This window comes from Piliocolobus tephrosceles, chromosome 12, assembly GCF_002776525.5.
Source record: "Piliocolobus tephrosceles isolate RC106 chromosome 12, ASM277652v3, whole genome shotgun sequence".
NCBI lineage: Eukaryota > Metazoa > Chordata > Mammalia > Primates > Cercopithecidae > Piliocolobus > Piliocolobus tephrosceles.
In genome coordinates this window covers 35,677,750-35,696,065 of record NC_045445.1, presented here as the reverse complement: position 1 = coordinate 35,696,065, position 18,316 = coordinate 35,677,750, and the positions used below count along the sequence as shown (strand labels likewise).

The 18,316-nt window shown below is 37.5% G+C and overlaps 1 protein-coding gene across 2 annotated transcripts in view; it reads left to right on the top strand.

The window, feature by feature from the left end:
* DOCK11 (dedicator of cytokinesis 11) overlaps positions 1–18,316 on the top strand; it is a 192,744-nt gene that overhangs the window by 159,032 nt on the left and 15,396 nt on the right. For both annotated transcript variants that reach the window (XM_026451858.1, XM_026451857.1), the window contains 4 exons: positions 483–698; positions 785–842; positions 8,616–8,722; positions 16,927–17,049. In XM_026451858.1, coding sequence (XP_026307643.1) covers positions 483–698; positions 785–842; positions 8,616–8,722; positions 16,927–17,049 — 504 coding nt within the window. The remainder of the gene's footprint in view (positions 1–482; positions 699–784; positions 843–8,615; positions 8,723–16,926; positions 17,050–18,316) is intronic.

Genomic DNA, 18,316 nt, shown 5'->3' with positions numbered 1-18,316 from the left:
GTCTCTATGTTTACCAATTTTGAGACTTCTGTCAAGCATTTAAACACTTTTTTATAATAGTACTTCACTCATAGGGTTGTTGTAAAAATTAAAACCTGTAAAGAACCCAGACCAGTGCTTGGCACATAGTAAGCTATCAGTTTTTAGTTACTGTTACAAGAAAACGGCAAACAAAGATCACTCCCATGGCTATGGAATTCACAATGGAGGATCTGGGATTCAAAGCCAGGCAGTCTGACTCCAGAGCTAATGCTTTTATGTCCTGTGAATATACTGCCACCAAGGTTAGAGCCTTTGAAGCCTGGGCTAGTTACATATTTTAAAAATAATTTATTTAAAATTCTTTCAGTGTACTATATGCAATATACCAAGAACTGTAACAGGAAGTGAAAATCATATTATGTCCTCAGCATTGGATGACAAGCCTTAGAGCACATCGATATTGTTGTCAAACATGTCTTTTTTGTTTGTTTTGAAATTAGGCAACTGCCTTTCCCACAGAAGTCAAAGACTTGACGAAGAGAATCCGCACTGTTCTTATGGCCACTGCCCAAATGAAGGAGCATGAGAAAGACCCTGAAATGCTAATTGATCTCCAGTATAGCTTAGCCAAGTCCTATGCAAGCACCCCAGAGCTCAGGAAAACCTGGCTTGATAGCATGGCCAAAATTCATGTTAAAAATGGAGATTTTTCAGAGGTAACTACTTAAAGTTTTGTTCTAAACAGCCCTTCAGAATACCTTGAGCATGTTCTGACAGTTCTTTCTCTGTCATCCTTTTTCAGGCTGCGATGTGTTATGTCCATGTAGCAGCTCTAGTTGCAGAGTTTCTTCATCGAAAAAGTAAGATATTTCTGTTTTTAGAGATGGGGGGATTTTCATTTAGCATAATAGCTTTTTATCTTTGTAGTTTAACTATGATATAATTGAATGCTGAAAAATATGTTCACCCTTGGCCTCATTCAGTGTTAAAAATAAGCTGTTACAAAAGAAGACTGGATTGTTTGTTGTCCCTTCTGCTTTCATTAGAGATTACGAGAAAAGTTAAATAGTACAGGGTGGCCAGGTGCAGTGGCTCATGCCTGTAATCCCAGTGCTTTGGGAGGCCAAGGCTGGAGGATTGCTTGAGGCCAGGAGTTTGAGGCCAGCCTGGGCAACAGAGTGAGATCCGGTACCTATTTTAAAATAAAATGTAAAATATATATTAAAAAAAATAGTACAGGGCTAGGCCTGATGCCCAGTGTTTATTTTCCAAGACTGTCCCTCCCTGGAAGGCTGCCACAAATTAAATTCTTCTCAAGGCTCAAGTCAGGATAACACAGATTATTTGTTTCCCCGTCATGTGTCTTAATATCACCGACTACCCATAGACTATGTCTCTCCAGCCACTTTAGTGCAGTGATACCTGGGTACGAAAAGGGAGTCATACTCTTGAAGGGTTTCAGGTCCAGCAGCCCTGGATTCCTAATTTAAGATTCCTAATTCAGGAAACCTACTTGGAAGTGTCCCTTTCCATAAACAGTATTGTTGACTGCGCTCAACAGTATCGTTGAACAAACTGCATCTGCTCAAATAGTAACCCAGTTGAGTTAGGTTTAAACATCGATTGGCAGTGGAGATGGCAGCCAAGAAATCTCTATCTCAATGTCCAAGCTACTTCCTTTAAGGCAGTGGAATGAGTAACAGTATGGCAAAATGAAACCAAATTATTAAAGGAGTCATATAACTCTGGCTTCAGCTGTAGGAACACAGCCATATTTTGTTTTATTTTTTAATTCCAGAATTCCTATAGTTAACTATGTATCTATCATTTCACACTGAGGCTCAGTGTTTGATTGCCTCACATAACACCCATGTGGAGAATCTTTCTGAAAGGATTCTTGGCCAGGTGTGGTGACTCATACCTGTAATGTCAACACTTTGGGAGGCATGGGTAGGTGGATCACTTGAGCCCAGGAGTTTGAGACCAGCCTGGGCAGGAACGGTGAAACCCTATCTCTGCAAAAAATACAAAAATTAGCTGGGCATGGTGTCACATGCCTGTGGTTCCAGCTACAAAGGAGGGTGAGGTAGGATCACAGCTTGAGCCCAGGACACTGTACTCCAACCTGGGTGACAGGACAAGACCCTGTCTCAAAGAATAATAAATAAATAAATGAATAAATAAATAAAATTTAAAAAATATTCTTCTCAAATATAATTAAAATGTAGATTCGTTTTACTTATATTTTAAATTAACACTTTCTGTCTGACTCTGGAATTCTTTTGAACAATCTATGTGTTTGATATACTTTAGTTTTCTCCTTTTAGTATACATATGTGAGTTTTAAACAGAAAAAGAGATTAATTACCAAAATGAGGCCCCATTTGAGGGTTTTTAAAAAAATCACTGGTATGCATATGAAATCACAGTATAAGTAAATATTAAAATTACACACCTGAAGTTTCAAATAAACTGACAGATATGAGAATCTTAAATGGAGTACTGTGATTTCAAGTATGTCTTCAGAGAAATAGGTTCATTATCTCATCTTTTTAATTAGTGGAAATCTGGCCAGGCATGGTGGCTCACGCCTGTAATCCCAGCACTTTGAGAGGCCGGGGCAGGTGGATCACCTGAGGTCAGGAGTTTGAGGCCACCCTGGACAACATGGTGAAACCCTGTCTCTACTAAAAATACAAAAATTAGCCGGACATTGTGGCACACACCTGTGATCCCAACTACTTGGAAGGCTGAGGCAGGAGCGCTTGAACCCGAGAGGCAGAAGTTGCAGTGAGCCAAGATCTCGCCACTACACTCCAGCCTGGGCGACAAGAGCAAAATTCCATCTAAATAATAATAATAATAGTAGAAATCTGAAGATTTTTATGTCCACTAAGTCTAAAACTATACTTTTTAGATTTTGAAAATAGTTAATTATATTAAAACTATTTCCCTGGAATGTTTTTGTTTTTTTCACAAGTGCAAAGACATTAAAGCTAAGGAAAAATCAAGAATTATTTATTTGTATTATCAGTCCTTAAGCTTTAGAAATAGAATTTCTTGCTATGGTTTTTCTGGATATTATCATGAGGCAACTAGCATAAACACCAAACTGATATGTTTCGGGAAGTGGGAATAATATTTTTAACTAGCCATTTATGTATTTCATAATACCCTCAAGGTTTTTTAGAATTTATCCTTCATAGAAATCAAAGCACTCTTCGCTAATGAGGAGAAGATATTGTTTTGAATGTTAAACAAAAAATGATGTTTAAGAGAATTTACATGTTTATTTATAGGTGTCATCTATTTTTTAATTTCTTTTAATTAAATTTTATTTTATTTTAAGTTCTGGGATACATGTGCAGGACGTGCCGGTTTGTTACATAGGTAAACATGTGCCATGGTGGTTTGCTGATGCCATCTATTTTTAAACCTGGAACACTATTTGCCTAAATTAGAAAATCTTATTCTAAAATAGTGGTAGTAGTAAAAGTCCTGAGGGTTTTCCCCGCTTAGCTTCAGTGATCCAAAACACCTTTTTTTTCTTAATTAGCTGATTCAACTATACTAGCTATACCAAGGTCGACTACTGATTTAAAACACAAGTTAAAAATGCAAACTGAGTATTATTCTAAGTGAACTAACTCAGGAATGGAAACCAAATATCGTATGTTCTTGCTTATAAGTGGGAGCTAAGCTATGAGGATGCAGAGGCATAAGAATGATATAATTGACTTTGGGGACTGGGGGTGGGGGCCAGGGAGGAATAAAAGACTACACATTGGGTACAGTGTATACTGCTCGAGTGACAGGTACACCAAAATCTCAGAAATTACTGCTAAAGGACTTACCCATGTAGCAAAAAATCACCCGTTCCCCCAAAACTATTTTTTTAAAAAAACCTGTAATCTGTTAACCTCCCATCCATTCTGAGAAAGCATTAGTGAGCTGTTTGAAGTCTAGATAAGACCTGGCAATTGACAGAGTCAATGAAAATACGTTTGAGTGCAGAACTGAAAAAAAAATCATTGAATTTACACTTAAGATCAATGTATTTGACAAAGATAATTTGGCACCTTTAGAACTCTTTGTTTTCTATCATTAAGTGCCCTTTGATAATGAGGCCAAGAGGGAAGGAGCATTAGAGTATATTTTAAATCCGTTACATATCCACTGCCAAAAATGTTTTGTTTTCTCTAATTCCTAACCAGTTTCTCCTGAAGTACATGATAAAACATTTTTAAATCAAGATGGAATAAAATACTACTCATCAGTTGACACATTGGAAGCAGATGTTCTACTGTGTAGCATTTTTAAGGGAAAAAATACTTTGTCCTATTGGATCATTGCCTAAGCAGGGAAGGGCTTAGGGGCCCTTGCCCCTCGAAGGTTACACAGCACCCACTAGGGACCATTTCCAGGTCCTTTTCTTCACTGGGTCAGGCACTGAACTGACAGGAAAACGGAAAGGTGGTATGCAGTTCTCCCTGTCGCCGCTCTCACCCTACCCTCAAACTTCTTTCAGGCAGCCTGAGCTCTTGCTTGTTCTACCAGAGAGACTTAAGGATCACTATTCTCTTCCCTTTATTGAAGGCACCTCAAAGTGGTAATACTGCGTGTCAGCTATTCTCCTCCCTCCCAAAAAATATAAAATAAAAATGTCAGAATTTGCTTATTTTTATTTTGTTTGAGAACCTCAAACTTTCTAGATCACATTCTCCCTTTTTTCTTTTCCCGAGAGAGGATACAACTGTTTCCCCCAGGGAAGACAAGAGTCAAGTCTCTGCATTCTTTCACCACCAAACAGTATCCTAGGTTCAGCAAAGCTTCAGGCTTGCAAGGATTCACCCATCAACTCAGGAAAAGGAATTTCCTTTCCCATAGAGTCTGGTTTTTTTTTTTTTTTTCATTCCTTATAGGGTAATGTTGTTCTCTTTCCCAAGTCTTTGTATCCAGGATCTGATAGCTTGAGTTTCATCAAGGTTTTTATTCCCTCATTCTTTCCTAGTCATAGCTTTTTCCCTTCTTATCCTCCCCTCAGGACTCTTAGCTCTTATCCTTCTTCTGACTAGCCATCCTTTTTTATCAAGGGTTGCACTCCTATCCCATCTTCCACACCCCTTCCCACTTTTTTTCACGGGATATCATGTATTCAGGATTGTGGTGTCTATTTGAACAGTTTCGATCTTGTTTTCCCTAGGACAGCAGTCAGGAATACAGAAGTTACAGCTATAAACGGCAAGGTCAAGAGTCCTGGTCAAATACCAGAGAAAGTGATAGCAGACTCTCCAGGACCACCCTCTACAGGGCTGCATAGGTCTACATGAGATCCCTCAAACAGATCCCTCCTTCTGTTGGGATATGTACACTGGCCAATTCTAGACTCAACAACTTGTTTCATCTGAAAATCTTTCTAGAACTAAGAGGAATCAGGATTTTCTCCAAGCATTTTAAAGAATCTAACAAGCAAAGGGTCCTGATATAATTGGATATTGATGGGTGTTGATAACTTTAGCAAAAAGGGGGAGGAATATAGTCATCTCTGGGTAGAGATACATTATTAGGCAGATGCATTAAGATAACACATTTAACAAGAATATTGGACTCTGAAGCTGAAAATTCACGATAGTAGTCTTTGCAGTAGGTAACCCAGACACAACTTTCAAAAGTGGGTGTTTATGTCTTTGTTCCTGAGATAAAACAATTTTTCCTACTTCTACTTAAGATACACCAGAAGACTCTCTAGCAAGATGCTTTTAGCCTCATCTCATCTCTGGCATAGGAGTGTGTGCCTTTCTTCATCCTCCCTTAAATCCCAGCATTCTAGAAAAGCCCTATGTTTGGAAATGACTTAAAGTAATAATCTCTTTTGAACAGATGGGTTTTTTTTTTCCCCAGTTATGGACCTAGCTGCCTGAGGCCTTCAGGGTTTGACTATCTTCTTCAATAAAGGCTATGTTCTTTGTCTCTTCACTCAAGTCTTGGGCCCTCTTCTTTACAGCCGAGCTCTTGACTTGATAGTGGTGATTAAGTGGAATGGTTTTTTCTACATTTCAAGAAGTTCTCCTAATGCACTACTGCACAAAGAGTATCCCACAAACCAGCTGCTAGTCTGAGAACTGTTTATCACATGTTTACAACAAGATAAGGAATATCATCATGAATGTAAATGAACCATGTCACTAAACACTCTGTTTGTTCAACTGACTTGTTCCTTTTCATAGACTTTGTTGAAGAAGGAAATGAGGAATTGATTTACATTCTGGTGAAAGTTCCTTATCTTTTTATGGTCCAGTACTTCGAATAGAACTCTCTAAAGGTCTATAACAGACCATTTTAGTCATGCTTATCTTCAGAAATGAAGCAGGCTATGTTTTATCTTCAGTGCCTTTTATTTATTATTATTATTATTATTATTTTGAGATGGAGTCTTGCTGTGTCACCAAGGCTGGAGTGTAGTGGTGATCTCGGCTCACTGCAAGCTCTGCCTCCCGGGTTCATGCCATTCTCCTGCCTCAGCCTCCTGAGTAGATGGGACTACAGGCACCTGCCAGCACACCCAGCTAATTTTATTTATTTATTTATTTTTTTAGTAGAGAGGGGGTTTCACCCTGTTAGCAAGAATGGTCTCGATCTCCTGACCTTGTGATCTGCCCATCTCGGCTCTGCCCATCTCGGCCTCCCAAAGTGCTGGAATTACAGGCGTGAGCCACTGCGCCCAGCCCGATGCCTTTTATTAACTACTTTATTTGAACAAAAATGGTCCTACAGCTTGGTGGGTCAAAGTAAATATCACTTTCATTCCTGGGTCTCCTTCTTCCTTAATTAAAACTCACTGACTACTCCCATGTATTTCTCCCTTCTTGAAAAAGTATTTCAAAGCCAGGCATAGTGGCTCACACCTGTAATCTCAGCACTTTGGGAGTCCGAGATCAGTTGGATCACTTGAGCTCAGGAGTTAGAGACCATCCTGGGTAACATGACGAGACCTGGTCTCTACAAAATATATAAAAATTCGCCGACTGTGGTGACTTGCACCAGTAGTCTCAGCTACTGGGGAGGCTGAGGCGGAAGGATGGCTTGAGTCCAGGAAGTCAAGGCTGCAGTGAGCTATGATCAGGCTACTGCACTGCAGCCTAGGCAACGGGGTAACACTCTGTCTCAAAAAAAAAAAAAAAAAAAGTGTTTCAAAATAACCCTATCTTCCCCTAGCAGACTTTCATCTTTCTCTCAAAGAAGTGTGGTTCCTACTTCTATGTGTGGTTCCTACCCATGTTCTGTCAAGCATCTTACCCAGAACATATACGTCTAGTGATTAGGTTTCATTTAGACAAGAAGAGTTGGAAAAATCCAAGCCCTGATATATAACCTCTTTTCCACCAGAATTCTGAGAAATCTCTTCAACATGAGGTCTGATTTTTTTAAACTTTCCTTCTTCCTTCCCCAACCTCTAACAGGAAGATTACCAGTACTTAGTTGTAAGTAAAAGTTATTATTTGTAAGTATCTCTGTTAGATTGTAGAACAGTAGATTGCGACAGCCATTTGTGTGTGTGTGCGTGTGTATGTGTGTGACTAGCTCCTATTGGAAGGAAACTTTTTCATTGAAACTTTTTCAATGGTTATGTTATAAAGAGGCAGAATTTTCCTTGAACTCTAAAATTACAGACCACTTAGATAAAGGTAAAGGCAGAGACAGTAGGAATGTTTACACATGTTCCCCTGTCTAGAATCTATAGGGGAACCATGAGGCCTTTACACCTAGACTCTTGCTTGACAGTAACAATTTAGTCCAGAAGCCTACAGCAGGTGTTCTCAGCTTGAGTTCACTTCCTACTTCCCAGGAGTCCAGGGGCAGCAATTATTTTATTCTACCTTGAGAAGGCTAGTTTATTTACTGGTAGGCTTATTTGCTAATAATAATTCATTGAGTACTTATGTACTAGGCTCCATTCTAAACACTTTACATTTCATTTATAGCATAGTTATTATTCCTGTTTTACAGATGATAAAACTTTTTATAGTCCCAGGGAGATAAGCATTAGCACAAAATCACACAGTTAGTGATAGAGCTGAGTCTATGTAACGGCCAAAGTAATGGTTCTTTCAGTGCCCCATCCTGTTTTCTCTAGGATGCTTCATCCCTGCCATCTGTTTTATTTCCTGACTCTTAAAAGTCCTAGGCCAGACCTTCTCCAACATCTCACTTCCTCTCCCACATCTCAGTGAAATTAGGCACTAGACATGGTTACCAAAGATCACTTAGTGGTTACCTGAAAAGTGCCTGCCCTCTTGTTTAGGTGATAGAACACAAATGTATACAGGGTCAAAGTTTAAAAAATGTTTAGATTGCACTAGGTGAACACCTATACTAGCCATTGAAGATGATACGTAGTCAAAGAATAAAACTTACTCATAAGTAACTTAAGCTCACTTTGTAGGGGAGAAGCTAATAAAATATGTAGTAGATGGAAACAAATTTTAAAATTTTTGCAAGTGAAAATTGTACTTAAGACTTTGATTCTTACAAAAATATGTTTTTATTTTAAATAGCCCATCTCTGTAAGGCTCACTGTTATTTACTAAATGCTTTCTCATCAATTTACTCCACTGTTTTTTTTATTCACACAGAATTATTTCCTAATGGATGTTCAGCCTTCAAGAAAATTACTCCCAATATAGATGAAGAAGGAGCAATGAAAGAAGATGCTGGGATGATGGATGTCCATTATAGTGAAGTAAGGATTCCAGGGCCTGCTTTGCCAGTTATATAAATTTCACTTCGTAAAATTCATGTATATTAAACAATTATTAGAGCTAACCTAATTTTGAAGGTAACTAAGGGTTAGTGAACTTTAAGTATTAAAACTGTCCAGGCCAAAGATGTTCCTGTTTAGAAGACCCTGTCTCTTGAACTGGTCCCATTGTCTAGTTTTAGAAATGTAGCATTTGCCATCCTCAAGTCACCATCCCAGTAACTAGATAGGAGTCAACACATGTTGGAAATTTTTCCATAAAAAATAGAGTTAACATGTTTTTTTCTTCAGCTAAGACGGAGTATGTCCAAAAGTATTTTTAAATGGAAAATTTCTGCTCTAAATGCCACATGGATAGAAAACAGCTTTGGCTGTCAGTCAACCACCAAAGATTTATTGAACATTAACTTGAGAGCAAGGCCCTGGACTTGGTGACCTAGGAGCTTTAAATAATTAGATATGACTAGTCCCTGACCTCCAAGGTCCACCTGAAGAGATAATACATGTACATGAAATGGAAAAAAGACTTTTGAATAATATTTGAATAATATAGACAGTATGTGCCATGCAAAGTCAAAGGTGAAAGATGCCTTAGAGCTCAGGTACACTAGAGGAGGTATGATCAGAGAGGGACTGGAAGAATGAGGACAGCCTGAAGGCATTCTAAGAGACAGGAGAAGAGCAGGCACCGTGACTAAGAGGTAGGGAAGTGTAAGACATGTTTGAGGCACAGTGAGTGGATCCTTTTGGCCATAGCAGTAGGTTCCCATAGAGAAGAGTATTAGTTGAGGCCAGATTTTGAGAAACTTTCAATGTTTGGGCTTTCTTCAGTAGAATATTGAATTGGTATCAAAGTCCTTTTTTTTTTTTTTTTTCTGGGGTCTTGCTATGTCGCCAGGCTGGAGTGCAGTGGAGCACTCTCAGGTCACTACAACCTCTGCCTCTTGGGTTCAAGTGATTCTCCTACCTCAGCCTCCCGAGTATCAGGAACCACAGGCGTGCGCCACCATACCCAGCTAATTTTTGTATTTTTAGTAGAGATGGGGGTTTCACCATGTTGGCCAGGATGGTCTCGATCTATTGGCCTCATGATCCGCATGCCTTGGCCTCCCAAAGTGTTGGGATTACAGGCGTGAGCTACCACGCCTGGCCTCAAAGATTTTTGAGCAGGATAATAATGACTACATGAAAGCAAGGAAGAGGGAAGGCTAATTTGGTGATGATGTGGGAAATGTATTGAAGATACAGGGACAGGAGCTAGAGGCAGGGGCTAGAGAGAAGGCTGCCCTAATTATCCAGATACGAGTAGTTAAGGCTTAAACCAGGGTAGTGAAAGATTCAGGAAACAGTGTGAGGAAAAGATGATGATTTGCTGGCTGTGGGAGGGGAAGGGTCAAAGGTAGCTCTAAGATTTCAGGTTTGGAGCTTAAGGAGAAATGATAGATGGATGGTTTTGCAGGAAAAATGATGAATTTCATTTTATAGGTGAGTTGATTTTGAAGTGAAAGCTTATCAATATGGAAATAAACATCAAACCATTAGAAATGTGGAACTGAGTCCGGGCTCGGTGGCTCATGACTGTAATCCCAGTACTTTGGTAGGCCGAGGCAGGTGGGTCACCTGAGGTCGGGAGTTTGAGACCAGCTTGGCCAACATAGCTCTACTAAAAATACAAAAATTAGCCAGGCGTGGTTTCACCTGCCTATAATCCCAGCTGCTGGGGAGGCTGAGGCAGGAGAATCACTTGAATTCGGGAGGTGGAGGTTGTAGTGAGCCAAGATTGTGCTACTGTACTCCAGCCTGTGCGACAAAGTGAGACAGTGTCTCAAAAAAGAAAAAAAAAAAAAAAGAAATATGGAACTGAATATAAGGAGAGAGTTTAGGGTTAGAAATACACATCTGGAAGTCATATCCTTATGAGAACCAAAGCAGACTGAATGTTAGACATAATACAGTGAGTGAAGACCAGAGAATCAAGGACTGAACCATGGGGGAAAGTTCACAAAGAGTGTGAACATAGAAAACAAGAAAGAAACACAGAAAAGCAGAGATTGCAGTTATAGTCCCATAAAATTACATTTCTTAAAAAACTTGTATTAAACAATGAGATTAAAATTACAGTGACATACTTCATAAATACTTTATGAATTGATTTTTTAAAATATACAAATCTCAACTTACCTCTGGTTTATTTAATGATCCACCTAGAAGCTTTACCTACTACTTATATGTAGTCTCTCTCCCTATCAGTAAAATAAGGACAATAATACTATTGTGGTCACTTCACAATACATGTGAAAACTTAAAAAGTCATGAAGTGTGAGAGTAATGTCAGGTTTTATCATTGACCTACTTGGCAGTGAGATTTCTTAAAGGCAAGTTGGTGTCCTTTTACCCTCAGAACCTACAAGGATAGATACTTAAAATATGTTTGCCGAATTAATTGATCATAACAGAGACACAAGCTACTTGAATTTTTATTCCAGCTTGATTTTTGACTGTGTAGCCTTGGACAAGTTAATTCACGTTTCTGGATCTTAGTTAGATGATTTCCCAGAGACCTGCAGGTTTTACAGGCTGACAGCAGAAAGATTCAGAGGATTTCATGGGGCTTAACTGGTTCAGTACAATTGAACTTATATCCTTGCCTTCTAAACAGTAGCTTCAGTGTATTCATAGGAACGCCTTTGAGCTTGACCCTTTTTTATACTCTTAAGGAGAGCAGTAACTTTTCTTAATAATCAAAAACCATAATTAGTTTTATGTATAAATGCATTTGTTGGAAATCTTTTGGGTTCTACAAGTAATTTATACATACTTTTATTTGATATATACAGGTAGAATCATGTTCTATCAAGTGCCACTTTATGTTTCAGTTTGCATAATAAGGTTTCTTCCTTATACCCTAGCCAATTAAAAAAAAAACTAACACTGATTTAGAAGTTACATTGAAATGAAAAATACAAACTGTTGTCCATTTAGTGCTTGTATTTACATATGTGAGTTAAACCAGTAATAATGCAGTGTAACTTGTTTCCAAAAATGTATTTCTGACTTGATTTGCAACAGTCTTTTTTTCCCCCATGACACCGCCTCAGGAGGTCCTGATGACATGTGCCCCTGCAATAGATTTTAAACATATAATTAATGTATAATTGGGCTGGGCATGGTGGCTCACACCTGTAATTCCAACACTTTGGGAGGCCAAGGAAGGCAGATCACTTGAGGCCAGGAGTTCAAGACCAGCCTGTCCCACGTGGTGAAACCCCGTCTCCACTAAAAATATAAAAATTAGCTGAGCGTGGTGGCACAGGCCTGTAATCCTAGCTATTCGGGAAGCTGAGGCACAAGACTCTCTTGAACCCCAGGGGCAGAGGTTGCAGTGAGCCAAGATCGTGCCACTGCACTGTAGCCTGGGCAACAGAGTGAGACTGTGTCTCAAAAATAAAAATAAAAATGATATAATTAATACATAATAAAATCTTAAACAATTTGATGAATTTTGACAGTTGTATACACCCATGTAACTATGTAATCAGAAACAAAAAAATAGAACATGCCCATTCCTTCGAGAAAGGTTCCCTTGTGCCTATTTCCAGTCAGGCCCCCCACCTCCACCATCTGATTTCTATCACCATGAATTAGTTTTTATGGCATATAAATGGAATCATTCAATATGTACCTTTTTTTAAAATCTGACTTCTCTTGTTTAACCTAATATTTTTGAGATTCATCCATATTGTTGGGTATATCAAAAGTTTGTCCTTTTCCATTTTCTTTATATACAAATTTTAAATCCATTCAGTTAATGGGATTTTGAATTGTTTCCAGTTTCAGGTTGTTATGAATAAGTCTACTTTAAACATTCCTGTCTATGACTTATTGTTGACATATGCTTTTTTTCTCTTGGGTAAATATCTAGGAGTGGCATTGCTGAATCCTAGGGAAGATATATATTTAATTTTTAAGAAATTTCCAAAGAGCTTCTCAAAGTGGTTGGACCATTTTATACTGTTTGCCAGTAGTAGATGAGAGTTCTAGTTGCCCCACATCCTCCCTAGCATCTGATATTGCTAATCTTTTTAAATTTTAGCCATTCTATTAATATTAGATCTGAATCAACATCTCATTGTGGCTTTTATTTGTATTTCCCTAATAACCGATGATGTCTACCACTTTTTCAGGTGTTCCTTGGCCTCTTTTATATTTTCTTTTGTGAAATGTTCGTCTTTTATCCATTTTAGAAATCACATTGCCTACTTTTTATTGTTGTTTTGTGGGAGTTCTTTCCTGGATATAAATCCTTTGTCAAGATGCATGTGTTGTATATTTATCTACCAGCTTCTGACTTGTCCATTCACTTTCTTAATTGAGTCTGTGGTTGAGCAGAAAATTTTGATTTGGTTGTAATTGATGAAATCCAGTTTATTATTTTATAATAATTTGTTATTTTTGTATCTGGTCCCAAAATCTTTGCCTACCTCAAGATCCTGATAGTGTTGTCCTGTGTTTTCTCCTAGAAACTTTGTTTCCGAGTTTTGTTTAGGTCTGTAATATATTTAAAGTTCATTTGTGAGCATGGAATGAGATAGAGGTCAAAGCTTTTTTTTTTTCTGGACAGTTAGGTGGTACATACCATTTGGGGAAAAACAAGACTTTCCTTTTGTCACATTGAATTTACTTTGGCACCTTGGTCAAAAGTTCGGTTCTTCATATTTGTGTGGGCTATTTCTGGATTCTTGGTTCTCTTCCATGGCCCATCTTGATGCCAGTATCACACTTGATTACTATGACTTAAGTCTTGAAATCAGGTAGTGTTAGCCCTCCAGCTTTATTCTTTTTCAAAGTTGTTTTGGCTATTCTACATCCTTTGAATTTCCATATAATCTTTAGAATCATCTTTGCTATTTCCTCAAAATAGCCTGAGAATGGAGAGTTTAACAATATTGAATTTCTCAATCAATGAACGTTTATTTGGGTTATCTTTAACTGCCAATAATATTTTGTAGTTGTTAGGGTAGAAGTCTTGGGTTAGATTTATTGGTAGATATGTGATGTTTTGATGCTATTGTAAATAATATTGTTTGCTGTTACATTTTCATTTTTTAATATGTTGTTGCTAGTATATAGAAATACAATTGATTTTGTATGTTGCTCTTATGTCCTGCAGCCTTACTAAGTCTGCTTATTAGTTTCCGTAGTTTGTATGTTTTTTAGGATTTCTACATACACAATTATGCCGTATGCACAGAACAATTTGACTTTTTCTAATCCTGTATGCCTTTTCTCTTTCTCTTGTCTTACTGTACTGGCTAGAACCTTCAGCAGAATGTTGGATATAAGTGGTGGGAGCAGACATTCTAACTTGTTCTCAATCTTAGGAGAAACATGTCTAGCCTTTAGATTTTTAGTAAATGCCTTTTATCAGATTGAGGAAGATCTCTTCTGTTCTTTGGTTCTTGAGTTCTTTTTAAATATCATGAATGGATGTTAAGTGTTGTAAATGCTTTTTTCCTGCATCTATTGAAAGAGATATGATTTTTCTCTTTTATTCAGTTTATGTGGTTGTATATTACATTTTTTTTCTAATTGTAACCTAACTTTACATTCCTGGGATAATTCATACTAAGTGTGTACCTTATTTTTAATTCCCCCAATGTTTGTCCCAAAATTGCTGGAAATTTTAATTTGGCTAGCAGACATTAATATATAGATATTTTATTCAAGTAGCAACATTTATTTCACATATACTATCCAGTGACACTAAAATAATTACTGGAAAAGCCAATATAAGTAAAATATTATCCCTACTCTCAAAGAATCATAGCCTATTGGAAAAGTCAGATATGTAGATAATATGTAAATAATGTACAAATATAGTGATAAATCCTTACCAAAAACTTAGTGAAATAGAAAAAAAGATGTGTAGTGTCTTGCCTACCCTGTATTGATAAGGAGAAGGATCCTGGAAAAGGTGATACCTAAAGTGTTTTGAAGAGATTGACCAAGTAGAAGGGATTAAAGGGAGGAAGGCACAGCCTGAACAAAGACATAAAGCTAAGACACACCATTGTGATTCAGGGAAACTACTTAGTCCACTGTTGTTATAAATACAAAGTTTGGTATGATGAATGATGAGATTGTGGAAGCATCAGCCACATCATTGCAAGCTTTGGGTGCCACATGAAGGAGCGTGTCCGTTGTTCTGTGAGTGATGCGGAGCCATTGCCAGATTTTAAGAAAGGGAGAGTGACACGCTCAGGTTTGCATTTTAATCAGAACCCTATGACAGATATGTGGAAGATGTATTTGAAAGGGCCAAGACTGGAGGCAGGAAGATAAATTAAGAAAAAAATAGGGAAATTTTGCACCTTAGCAATAAGAGAAATGGAGAGAAAGGGTCAGATTTGAGAAATATTTAGGAAGTAAAACTGGCAGGACTTGGTAATGAACTCATTAGAGAATGAGTAAAGAAAGAGAGTGTAATAGTTCTGTAGATATCTCAGCCTATTTGGGCTTCTATAACAAAATACCAGAGACTGGGTAGGTTATAAACAACAGAAATGTATTTTTCACCATACTGGAAGCTGAGTGGGTGAAAATAAAGGTGTTAGCCGACTTGGTGTCTGGTGAGGATCCACTTCCTAATTCATACATGGTATCTTCGCACTGCACCCTTATGTGGTGGAAGGGGGTGAGCTAACTATGTGGGGTTCTTTTTATTAGGGTACTAATCCCATTCATGAGGGCTCTGCCCTCATGACTTAGTCATCTCCCAAAGTCTCCACCTCCTAATACACCATCACCTTGGGGGTTAGGATTTTAACATATGAATTCTTGAGTAAACACAAACATTCAGGCTGTAGCATTAAGACTGTAACATCAAAGTACCACAAATTAGGTGGCTTAGAACAAGAGAAATTTATTGTCTCACAGTTCTAGAGTCTAGAAATATGCAGTCAAATTGTCAGGGCCATGCTCCCTCTGAAACTCTGGGTAGAAACCTTCCTTGTCTTCTGGTGGTAAGAGTTGTTCCTTGACTTCCCTTGACTTGTGGCTGCATCACTCCAGTCTCTGCCTCTGTAGTCGCGTGGTGTTCGCCCTGTGTGTCTCTGTCTTCATGTAAAGATACCAGTCATACTGGGTTGGGGCCCACCCTACGCCGGTATTGCTTCAATGATCATATCTGCAATGACTCTGTTTTCAAATAAGGTCACATTCTGAAGTACTTGGGGTTACAACTTCAACTTACCTTTTTGGGGGACACAATTCAGCCCATAACAGATGATCAAGTCAAAACTGCGCTTAGTTTGCTACCTAAGGTTCTATAGGGTATTGCCACTGGCAAGATAGGAAACACAAGTATAAGAGCTAGATGATGAATTCGATTTTCTAAAGGACATACGGGAAGAGCTGTTTTAGCGATCAGTTCTATAGGTCTGAAGTGCATCTCTTTAAGATAGAAACAGGCTGTTATGACTTATGGGTAGCATCAGTAATTGGCTTCATGTTTTCATGGTTGAGAACATGAGATGATGGTTCACAAAAGAGTTTTATAGCAACTGTTATTCTGGCAGGGCTGGTGATCTCTATCTTGAGCCGTTCTCCTATCGTTCTCAGTAATTTTAGAACCATCAGTTGGGAAGTGTTCTTTATCAAAACTGAATCATTTTAATACCAACCCACAAAAATAAAAACTAAAAAAAAATTTAAAACATCGAATCATTTTAATAAACACCTAAATCACCAACACAGTATTTGAAAATGTTGTCAATTTTTCTTAAGACTGATATAGGTAAATATTGTTTTAATATAAAAAATAATGGATGTTAGACATTCAGACATCCTCAATTTGGAATAAACTATATATTCCCTTTTTAAAAATATTCTTTGTCTATGTGTTAACATTTGCAACTGTAGTTAACATCTTCATTATGTGAATAAACAAAATAATCATAGTTTACTATTGTTAACATCAATTTTATATTTTTAAGAATGTTTTTAACTTTAAATATTTTAAATATTTGATTCATAAAATATTGTCACACAAATATGTTCCTTTTGTGCATCTCATTGAATTTAGTACCATCTGTTTGTTTTCTACCAACTTGAAATGCTTCAAAATTTATTTGTCCAAAACTCTAAAACTATTTTTAATTCCTAATTGGATTTTTCTCTTAATGCAGGAAGTCTTGCTGGAGTTGCTAGAACAATGTGTAGATGGCTTATGGAAGGCAGAACGTTACGAAATAATTTCTGAGATTTCCAAGTTGATCATTCCAATTTATGAGAAACGTCGTGAGTTTGAGGTAGGCAATTTGAACATTTTTATCATTGACTTATGTATTTTATTTTGGTTTTAGGGAAAACAGTAATATAGTTCTGTTACTATTATTCTACTCAGTGTCCTCTGAAGAATATAAGGTTCATTAGATTATGACTTTTGTATTTTATCATAGAATATAGATAGTCTATCATTTTGACATCCAATTTCAAAGTAACAATCCCTAAAAAGGCTATTAAATCCTAAGATTTTTTGATGTTTTCACCACAAAGGAATGATAAATGTTTGAGATGATAATTTACTAATTACCCTGTTTTGATCATTACACAATGTTGGCATGTATGGAAATAACATTCCCCCCATAAATTGTACCTCATAAATATGTACAATTATTATGTGTCAATTAAAAACAACGTAAAACTTCCTCTGGTCCTGCTTATGAAAAGAAAATAAAGTGAAACTTAAGAAGTCCTACCTTATATTCATTTATGTTTTCCAAATGAAATTAAGCTAAAAGATCCAAAATAGAAATGGAGATTTAAATTAGACCAGTGGTTCTGAAAAAAAAAAAAAATTTTTTTTTTTTTTTTTGAGATGGAGTCTCACTCTGTTGCCCAGGCTGGAGTGCAGTGGCACAGTCTTGGCTCACTGCAACCTCTACCTCCCGAGTTCAAGCAATTCTCCTGCCTTAGCCTTCCACGTAGCTGGGATTACAGGCATGCACCACCATGCCCCGCTATCTTTGTTATTACTATTAGAGATGGGGTTTCACCACGTTGGCCAGGCTTGTCTCGAACTCTTGACCTCAAGTGATCCTCCCGCCTTAGCCTCTCAAAGTGCTGGGATTACAAGCATGAGCCACTGTGATGGGCCTGAAAATATTTTCATCTAGCAACCTTCCCTCTTTCAGAGCACAAAATAATCTGTTGTTTTCACTAAACCTTCACTTTAAAAAGCTGTCAAATTTCCATGTTACCCAGGAAAGAGGCATAGACATGATTGTATTCTTTATAATTCAGTGGAGAAACTAAAGGTGCTGGCAGATGACAGTGGGGTGGGTAATAATACACTAGTAATAGCCCTATTATGAGAATTTTAAAATTTTGACTTGTCAGATAAACTATTGATAAAGTATAGTTAATAAAGTATAGTAGTATCATGAGCAACAATTGCTACCAGCACTAAACATGATTTTTTAAATGTTCAAGTCTCTTAGTCCATATCATAATTTCTATCGCTGCTGTACTGGGAAGGGATGATTTAGGATTCAAGCCATTTTTAAAAAGCAAGGC